Below are 11,008 nucleotides of genomic sequence, written 5' to 3'. Positions count from 1 at the left end.
CTGCAAGGGAGGGCAGTTGGGGGCAATCAAGCCTGCAGGGGAGGGCAGTTAGGGGTGACCAGGCCAGCAGAGGAGGGAAGTTGGGGGTGACCAGGCCTGCAGGGAAGGGCAGTTGGGTGGGACCCGGGCCTGCAGGGAAGGGCAGTTGGGTGGGACCCAGGCCTTCAGGGGAGAGCAGTTGGGAGGGGACCAGGCCTGCAGGAGAGGGCAGTTAGGGGTGACGAGGCCTGCAGGGGAGGGAAGTTAGGGGCAAACACGCTGGCAGGGGAGCAGTTAGGCATCAATCAGGCTGGCAGGGGAGTGGTTAGGGGGTGATCAGGCTGGCAGGCAGAAGCAGTTAGGGGCAATCAGGAAGGCAGGCAGGTGAGCAGTTGAGAGCCAGCAGTCCTGGATTGAGAGGGATGTCCAACTGCCCGTTATCCCTAGAGGGGTCCCAGATTGGAGAGGGTGCAGGCTGGCCTGAGTGATACCCCCCACCCCTCTCCCCCTGTGCAAGAATTTCATGCACCAGGCCTCTAGTATCTTACATAAATTCAAGGTCATTGCTTGAAGGAAAGAAAAGCTGAGATATATCTTCTCAGACCTTTATACCCTGTTCTTATGACAGTTTATCTCTTCTTTTAAACAAATATTCTCCCCCACAACATGGAAGCAGTTATATGTGTGCTATGTAGATATGAAAGTAATTGAGGTGATAATGCCTACAAACTAGTATTAATTCATTCTTAGTATTTGGTCTGTCTCTCCAAAACATCTTCTAAGAGTCCTAGTCAGACACACATTTATAAACCAATTTCTCAATTACATACACATGTATATGCACACACATTTTTTAAGCTTTGAATCTTATTTATGGTATTGGTCTCTTTGGTGAGAATGGACATAGTTACCATATTATGTCTTTCAATCCATGAATATGGGATATTCCCATTTATAGGACTCATAGTTCTTTCTTTTTTTTCAATGGTGTTTAATAGTTTATATACACAGAATCATATGACTTTTATTAGATTTGTTTTCAGGAATTTCAGTTTCTGATCATATAAGATGCACTTTAAATTTTCTTTTCTATTTTTTATAGTTTAGAGGAAATTTACTGATCTCATTTCTTCCTAACTTCAATAATTATAGATTTCAGGAAAATTTCTAATTATGCAATCATGTTGTGTTAATAATATAAATTATGATATCTTTCTTTCCTCTTTCCTCTTAGAAGATTTCTTTCTTTCACCTGTCTAATTGCATTGAATAGGAATCCATCATAGTGTTGAATATATGTGGTAACAGCAGACATTTTGTTGTTTTTTAATATATTTTTATTGATTTGAGAGAAGAAGGGAGAGGGAGATAGAAACATCAATGATGAGAGGGACTCATTGGTTTTGTGCCACTTGCACACTGCCCAGTAGGGATGGAGCCCACAACCCAGGCACAGAATGTACCTATGACCTCTTATTTCTGGGGCCAATATTTTAATATATATATATATGTTAAAGGATTTGTATCCAAAGAACTCTTACAATTCAAAATAAGACCAAAAATCTAATGATCATTGTACAATTTAGAGGACTTGAGTAGGCACTTCACTAAATGGCTGAGCAACATCAGAAGGGTCAGTCCAATGTTTTAGAACTTGCCCATGGCAGAGAAGTAGCTATTTCCTGCTTATTGCCCAGCTCCTTGTAAGCTCATTGTAAGGCAGGCATTCCAACCTCTTTAATCCTCTTTAGTGATTGTCTTCCTCTGGCCTTTTCCAGGGAAAGATGAGGGGGAAGGATTCTCAGGTGCAGTCAGTCATCTGCTCTTCCTTTTCTTCTTAATTGTACACAGCAGATCCCTCTTCCTTATTTGAGCTTTGAGAATTTTTTTATTTCTCTGTGCCTGCATATACCTTTTCCACTAACCTATAATCTGCAGATTCTAGGGGTTTTGCCTTACCTTAGAAGACTGGATGTGGTGGAGGGGAATTGAGAAGTTACTATGCTACCTAGGAAAACTTGGTTATAATAACTTAGTTACTATATTTATTTATTTTGATAAATATGTGTGTGTGTGTTTTTAATTGATTTCAGAGAGATGGGCAGAGAGAGAGAAAGAGAGAGAGAGAGAGAGATGTTGACAGAAAATAATTGATTGGCTGCCTCCTACAAGCCCCCTAAAAAAATCTAGCCTGAAACTCTGGCATGTGCCTTAACCAAGATTCAAACCAAGTCAATCTGGTTTATGGGTGTAGACTAAATCATTCAACCACAAGAGCCAGGCTAGTTGCTGTATTTATTATTTGAAGTAGGAATGAGATTGCAGGGCCTGACTTATAGAATATTAAAATGCTGTGTGACAGAATCAGAAATCTAGGAAATAATAGTGCATGTGAGTGCTGGACCAGTTCCTGTAAGGGACAGCACTAGGTAACAGCACAACAGGAGGGCACACTGCCCACAGAATTGATTGATTTTTGCTGGGAAATGAAATGTCTGTTGAGATATGCTTACGTGGTGACTTGAAACATGTTGAGAAATGTGTGAGATAATTTTCTGAGAATTAATTAATTTGGGGATCTTGCTGGTCAATGACCCTTCCGTTGGCTTACAATCCTATGCACTGATTTAGAGGAGAGCTATTTCACCTCTTTCTAGGACAGTGGTCGGCAAACTGCGGCTCGAGAGCCACATGCGGCTCTCTGGCCCCTTGGGTTTTTAGCAAAGGCCAGCTTAGGAGTACACTAAGTTAATAACAATCTACATACCTATATAGTTTAAGTTTATAAAATTTGGCTCTCAAAAGAAATTTCAGTCATTGTACTGTTGATATTTGGCTCTGTTGACTAATGAGTTTTCCGACCACTGTTCTAGGATATGTGGTCTTCGATGGCTTTTACATTTGTTTTCCCATAATTTTTAAAGTTGAGTTACTTAGATTTTCACTTTTTAAACTTCTTGGAAGGTTAATTATTTTCATAGATTTTTTAAAATTGGACTTAAATTCCCAAACATTTGATAATGTGGTAAATAATTCATATGGCGAGGGCATCAATAACTTGTTAACTTGTGATACATTTCAACAAAATGCAGGTAGCATGGCAACTCTGTTAAAATTAATTTTCTACAGTATACAGGGGTCCTCAAACTTTTTAAACAGGGTGCCAGTTCACTGTCCCTCAGACCGTTGGAGGGCCGGACTATAGTTTAAAAAAAACTATGAACAAATTCCTATGCAAACTGCACATATCTTATTTTGAAGTAAAAAAACAAAACGGCAAAAACACCCGCATGTGGCCCGCGGGCCGTAGTTTGAGGACGCCTGAATAAGATAGTGTCTGTAGTTACTACTGTATTGCCTATTGAAAAGTTTCCTGTATCTTACAGCAAAACACATTTACATTCTGTTAAGGTATCAGCCCCCATGTGTTGTTTTCTTTGTGTTGAAATCCTAATTAGCTCTCAGACTACAATCTGTATAATCCATTCAAGATGGTTACAACCTTTATAGATTTCAGCCAATTGCAGCAAGTGGGTGTGGCCTAAGGGGAGTCATATAAAAGGCCCATCTGTTCAGAGGCACTTCACTTCTCCAGGGTAGACTGACTGAAGTTGGATCTGCCAGTTGACTTGCAATGAGAAGGAGAAATTTGAGCCCTGCAGGTTGAATATTCCAAGCAGAGTTTGAACAAGGAGAAGCTCAAATAGCAAGTAAGTGTCTTTTCCATGATCTATTATGCCAGGTTTTTGGCATTTGGGTGCTGTTTCTTGGTGACAAAACTGTTTAAAACAGCCCCAAACTTAGTGCCAAAGCACTGGGATATGCCTTATGGAGATAATGTTTCTGTCAGATAAGCTTCCTTAAGAAATGAGCTCTAGGGCTGTTGGCCATGAATTCAATGTTAATAAATAAACAATATATATTAACTAAGACATCTTTAAATAGAAATACACATAAAACAAGATTATGTACTAGCTGATGGATGGGCATGCTATGACCAGAGGCTGGAAGGAGACTAACTCTGCCTTTTGGCCAAGAATAATGTTTTAGTATGTACTATAAGTGTGTAATATCTTTAATTTTAGTCAGAAAGTAATTTGTTTTTAGAATGCAATGAAAAATCTATACTTAGAGTTAATAAAAGTAATAGATTATGCAATAGAAACATGAACAATTTTATTTATTGCAAAGAAAATTAAAGAGCAAAGAAACTGGAAAAGATGCTAAATCTAATTACAAATGGGGAGAAAGCAATTGTGTTCACAATAATGATTTTTTACACGTAAGACTGACAAATTTTTTTTGTAAATTTGATGAGAGTTCCCAAGTATTGGATTATTCGTGATTTCTTTTAAGTGTTGGAAAGGGAAAGTAATTGGATTTTTAGGGAGTGTTCCCTGTGGGTCTACTCTAGGGATTATACTGTAGTGTAAATTGATTAGATTACAGGGGTGAGGAACCTTTTTTCTGCCAAGGGCCATTTGGATATTTATAACATTGTTTGAAGGCCATACAAAATGAACTGAAATTATTAACAATTAGCCTGTTACATGTGGTCAAACTTTTAAATTACCCCTAATGCCTTGGGAGGGCCAGACCAAATGATTTTGGGGGCCTTATATGGGCCTCAGGCAGGACTTTCCCACCATTGGATTAGAGGATTACTTTAAGAAATGCCTGAGACTCACAAGAAACTCAATAAATATTATTAAATGAATCTTAGATATTGTTGGGCATCTGTCTGCTATGATAGCATTTATGTTTTATTTATTTTATTTTTATTTCAGAGAAAAAGGGAGATAAAGAGAGACATAGAAACATCAATGAAGAGAGAGAGTCACTGAATTGCTGCCTCCTATAAGACCCACAGTGGGGATCGAGCCTGCAAAGTGGCCATATTCCCTGACCTGGAATGAAACTGAGACCTTCTGCTTCATAAGTGAACGCTCTACCACTGAGCAACACCAGCCAAGCATTTTACATGCAACTTTCAGACAGTTGTTATTAGAAACAATGCCTGGATGTTGTAGAGAGTATGCAGCGAATGCAAGCAAGTTACCAGAAGCTGTTCGTCCTGCTCTGAGGGATTTCTTGTTAGACAAGACAACTTCATCTTCCCACTACTGACTTAACGTGGCTGAAAAGAGAACAGAAATCTTTGTCCTCTGACTTTGGAAATCTTGTTTAACCTTCAAACTTGCAATGTCAAGGGTTCTAAGTCCTCCACCTCTGGCAGAAATGTCCAGTGGCCCTGTAGCTGAGAGCTGGTGCCACACACAGATCAAAGTAGTGAAATTCTCCCACATGTGGACCATCAGTAACTTTAGCTTTTGCAGGCAGGAAACAGGTGAAGTCATTCAAAGTTCAACCTTTTCATCAGAAGCCAATGATCAACTGAAATGGTGTTTGAGAGTATACCCAAAAGGGCAAAATGAAGAAAGCAAAAATTACCTTTCACTTTACCTGTTTCTAGTCACTTCTCCAAAGAGTATATTTTTGGCAAAATTCAAATTCTCCATCCTGAATGACAAGGGAGAAGAAACCAAGTCTTTGGAGAGTCACCGTGCATATAGGTTTGTACAAGGCACAGACTGGGGATTCAAGAAATTCATCCCTAGAGATGTTCTCTTGGATGAAGCCTACAGGTTTCTCCCTGATGACAAGCTGACCCTCTTCTGTGAGGTGAGTGTGGTGCAAGATTCCATCACCATTTCTGGCCAGAATTCCAAGAAGATGGTGAAGGTTCCGGAGTGCCAGCTGGCCGATGAGCTAGGAGGACTTTGGGAGAATTCCTGGTTCACAGACTGTTGCTTTTGTGTGGCTGGCCAGGAAGTCCAGGCTCACAAAGCTATCTTAGCAGCTCGCTCTCCAGTGTTTAGGGCCATGTTTGGACATGCAATGGAGGAGAGCAAAAAGAATCAGGTGGAAATCATTGACGTGGAGCCTGGAGTGTTTAAGGAAATGATGTGCTTCATTTACACTGGGAAGGCTCCCAACCTGGACACAATGGCTGATGGTTTGCTGGCAGCTGCTGACAAGTATGCCCTGGAGCGTTTGAAGGTCATGTGTGAGGAAGCCCTCAGCAGTCACCTGAATGAGGACAATGCTGCAGAAATGCTCACCTTGGCTGACCTCCACAGCGCAGATCAATTGAAAACTCAGGCAGTGGATTTCATCAACTCTCATGCTGAGGATGTCATGGAGACCTCTGGGTGGCAGGCGATGGTGGCGTCCCATCCCCACTTGATGGCTGAGGTGAACCCCTCAGGACCCCCAGACAAGCGCCGGAAGCAGTCCTGAGATCCTGCCTGTTGTGAGACTCCCTTGACTTTCCAGAAGCAACAGCCACAGTTGCTGCCATTGAGCACCAGGTACACTGCGCAATCTGTAAAGTGTTTCTTCTGCTGTGGGGGGAGAAAGTCTGCATCTTGGCCCCAGATTTTTAGTTTTATTATTTTCTTTAAAGGAATCATATGTTTTAATGTATTTTTATTGATTTTTGAGAAAAAGGGAGAGGGAGAGAGAAAGATAAGTTATGAGAGTGAATCGCTGGTAAGCTGATTTCTGCATGCACCCTAATGGAAATCAAGCCCACAACCGAGGCATGTGCCCTGAACACCAATGGATCCTTGACCTCCTAGTTCATAGATCGACACTCACGAACTGAGCAACACTGGCTGGGCTAAGGATATTTTTCTCCCATTGATTTTTAGATTTAGTGCAAAGGAGGGAGGGAAAGAGAGACAGAGACTCAGAGAAAGAGAAAAAGATGCAATGCCCAGACAGATGCATTGCAAGGGGTGGAAACTGCAACCCAGATATGCATCCTTGAGTGGAAGCAAACCCCTGACCCTTCATGTCTGAGCCAAAGCTCTGAAGTCTGAGACAATGGCCAGCGTGAGATAAGTCTTATATTGGACCATAAACATGTAAATTCAAAAATGTTCAAATGTGTGTCTTTAGGGATTTGCTTGTTCTGCAGATGTTGTGGTCATCCTTGCACTTTATTAGATGTGACAACCAAAACTGCTCTTGCTGTTCTGACCTCATAATAAAGCAACATCTTGAAAGACCAACTTTAGCCTCACTCTGTGAAAAACATTTATTTTCCTGATTAAATATGAAGAGTTGCTTTAATGTCAAAAATATGCTCATTTTCAATGATACTCATTTCTTTTGTTGTATCGCCTAACATATAAGCTACCGTTAGTAATTTGCTTTTCAACACCACTCTACACTATTCAAAGCTTATCACATCATACAATTAATGTTTTTAGTGAAATTATATTTAAATTATGCATCCAAATAGCTACATAGAAAGCATGCTAGTAGAGTAAAATATGTCGACGAAGGGGAAATAAAGATATGGAGTTGGATAAAAGAATGAAGACAGAGAAAATGGAAAGAATAGATCCCAAATATCATAGAGTTTAGGGGTTTGTACCAGATTCTGGGCTTTCTGTATTTTTCAAGTTTATAACATCACACACACACACACACACACACACACACACACACACACACGCACACAGGATAAAAACCAGGCTGCAGCCAGGCCCAACTGCAACCTGCTGGCTGACATCTGTGCCACCTCTCTCTGCTAGGGCCTCTGCAGCATGGCCACCACCAGGCAGTTCAGATGCTCCTGCAAATGGAGCAGGGGGAGGGGACACCATTCCAGGTGCTCAGACACATCACCAAGCGCTCCTCCTGGATCCACTCTGAGCCCTGGAGAGTCCGAAGGCACTTCACCTGGAGGGGTGGCTAGTGGAAGTGAAGTTTGTCCACGGAGGCGGAGAGCATATTGCACACATTGAATGTGTGTTGCAGAACCTGCTTCTGTCAGTCAGGGGTACCCTGAAGGCGAGGCTGAGATCTTCGTATTTGGGCGGCCTTCTTACCAAAAGGATGAGTCCAAGATGATCCTGACCTTGGCTTACTGACACAGCCCACTCAGGGTGCAAAGCTGAGAGAACAACGCTGTCCAGGAGACAGAGGCCCAGAGCTCCCCTGGCTGCTCTCCTGGAGGCACAACCCAGAGAGCTCCCAGACACTACCCAGCCAGGTTCCCAGGTTATGAAGGCATTTATGGGCCCTGGAGCTAGAACCAGGCAAGGTTCAAGAGGAAACCCCTATCTAGAGCCCTATGTTCTAGGTCCTGCTTCTGCAGCAGAAACTGGGGAAGGATGGTGTGGGTTGCTCTGCTTTCCCCTCCTGAATTCTCTCTCTACCAGGATCAGCAAGATGGGATGTGGTAGTGATTTTGAAGTGTTTTTCCGAAGACTCAGAATTGCTTTAGGCAAAATGCAGTGTATTAAAAATTTGGTATGTCTGTCATAAGTACTTCAGGAACATTTAGAATATATTTTAAATAAACAAATCATTCTGAATCAAGAAAAGTGACTGAAGCACTAGAGAAGGAGAGGAATTTAAAGGAGAAAGCATAGTTCAGATGGTGCTTCTACTGGGGACAGTTCCTGCATCTGTTGTCCTGAGCCTTGTCACTTGAACTTCCATGTACTCCCTTAAATATATTTTCCATTTCATCTTGTGGTATTTCTTTCACCCAGTTATTTAAACTTGAAATGTAGGAATCGTCTTTGATTCCTCTAAACCAGTGGTCGGCAAACTCATTAGTCAACAGAGTCAAATATCAACAGTACAACGATTGAAATTTCTTTTGAGAGCTAAATTTTTTAAACTTAAACTATATAGGTAGGTACATTGTTATTAACTTAATTAGGGTACTCCTAAGCTGGCCTTTGCTAAAAATTCAAGGGGCCAAAGAGCCGCATTTGGCTCGTGAGCCGCAGTTTGCTGACCACTGCTCTTAACCCATCATCATTCAAAACCAGTCTCATATCAAGACCTGCAAACATTTGAATTTGTATTTGATTATATCTCCAATCAGTAAACATGAAAGTTATAATAACCAATGGCATATCCAAGTCTTAGTTTTTTTATTGTTGATGCTGGTCATGATAATGAAAATTTTATAGCTTTTGCTTTTGTGAAAGTACCATAGGTATATACTTCATAAAATGTCACATATTACTGGAACAATTGATAATGAAAAACCATGGGAGGACCCTTGTTTGAGGGAAGCATGCAGGACATGGAGTGGAGAAGTGGTTTAAAGACCTGAAATTGTGCCACTAGGCTTGTAGGATCCAGTGATCGCCCTGGATTGTGGATTTGAGCTGCAGCCACCAGCCAGGCCTCCTGCCTTGACCCATGGACAGTCAAGAACCAATGGCTGACAGCACCCAAGGACGGGGTTCATTCCTGAAGGTTTTGCAGCTAGGTCATCATTCCCTGGCTTTCATCACAGCCTCGCCCTCCCTGGTCCCACAATCCAAAGCTCCGGTCACAGAGCCCAGTTGTATTCAATGGTGATGTAAAAAGTACAATAAAATTTGAAAAGCGTGCCATGGAAAAATAAAAGAAAAATGTGGGTCCCCTATCCCAATTACATGCTTGACCCACCTTTGATTCTTTTCAGCAGACTAACCCACTTTCAACTAATCAGTTTTATGTATTACCCATTTACCTCTTACTAGGGAAGATAGGCATTCAGTTTTCTCACATGGCTTCTTCTCTCAGCCTCCAAACACTTAAACCTCATCCCATTTTCTCAGCTTATAGCTGCACTATACTTGTGGATTAGAACACTTTTATTGTTTTCCTCCAGGTACCCATAAGCAATTTACCACACACTCTTCATCTATTCAAACACATCAGGTGATGTGGCAGAGCTCATTATCCCCTGAGGGACCTCTGGGTTCTCTGGTTCTCTCTGCCTGGGGCCCAGCTCCTGCCTGTAATATTTCCCTTCACAGAGAAATCTGAGGATATCTTCATTTATCTCCTCTATTGCATCTTATGTTCTCAGATTTTGTTTCCTACTCTCTCTTGTATATGCTCTACTTGTTCCTTCAGGAACGTTTTGAAAAAGGTGTATGAGAGCTAAAAACCATGCATGTCTGAAAACATTATCTATGCCACACACAATTCTTCTATAGTTTGGCTGGGCATCAACTTTTGGTTGAAAATTCTGTACCCTTAGAAATTTGAATTCATTGCTTCATTGTTTTCCAGCCTTCAGGATTGCTGTTGAGATTTTGGACCAATTGATCCCAGTTCCTTTGTCTCTGATATTTTTTCCCCCTGATATTTTTAAAAAGAAGATTATTAGTATCTTCTCTGTTTATTAGGGAGTGGAAGGGGGGGGAAATGGAGGGAGAGAGACAGAGACAGAAAAATATTGATGTGAGGGAGACACTGTAATTTTAAATTTATACTGAATAGCTCTCAAACACCAGTCATCAGGTGAAAACAAATGCTCACGGATAGGGGGTGGCTACCTGCATGTGGAAAATGGGCCAACCACTTAACTGCTGTAGAAATCAGGCCAGTGACTACAGAACCATTAATGCATGGGATGTGGTGTGATCACGTGCTCATCATTCCCGGAACATTGTTTAAGAGTGGTGCCAGTTGGATTTATGTATGTAGACTATAGTTGTAGACATGTAATATTTATTAGTGGTGAAATTACTACAGTGATTTTTCCAACATTTTGTAAAATTTGTTCAAAATAACAGTGAACTAATTACAAAAAAATAACCTATACATTCAATCATAATCAAATCTTGGTTAAAAACATTTAAAAATTAACAGGATATTAATTTTCACATATGACACAGGGACAGGAAATGAGACTTCCAGCCTCTAGAAGAGTAAAAGCTAAATTTCTATTGTTTGTAGGCTACCCAGCCTATCATATTTTGCTATAGCAGCTCTAATAGAATCAACGTAACATTTTCTATAAATCTACTGTGAGCCAAGCATTGTATAAATATGAAGCTACTCTCTACTGTTATCAGAACTCACTGTAATTTTATTAGCAGTTAATGAATGTATACTAGTAAATGGGGAAAGAGATGATAAAGAGATAATTATGTTAACCAATGTATTCTTATTATAATAGCAACTTCAGAATTTTAATATATATTTGTTCAATTCCAGT

At 40.8% G+C, this 11,008-nt stretch overlaps 1 protein-coding gene across 1 annotated transcript in view; it reads left to right on the top strand.

The window, feature by feature from the left end:
• Positions 1-5,181: 5,181 nt before the first annotated feature.
• The window catches only part of LOC307109647 (speckle-type POZ protein-like), a gene marked incomplete at both ends in the record, with an annotated part of 90,279 nt that continues 84,452 nt past the window's right edge, over positions 5,182-11,008 (top strand). The window contains one exon of the mRNA XM_079788470.1: positions 5,182-6,234. Within this exon, the coding sequence (XP_079644596.1) occupies positions 5,182-6,234 (1,053 nt within the window). The remainder of the gene's footprint in view (positions 6,235-11,008) is intronic.

Source organism: Cnephaeus nilssonii (assembly GCF_951640355.1).
Source record: "Cnephaeus nilssonii genome assembly, chromosome: 13".
Classification (NCBI taxonomy): domain Eukaryota; kingdom Metazoa; phylum Chordata; class Mammalia; order Chiroptera; family Vespertilionidae; genus Cnephaeus; species Cnephaeus nilssonii.
The sequence above is the reverse complement of the archived record's forward strand: the minus strand, read 5'-3'. Positions and strand labels throughout refer to the sequence as shown.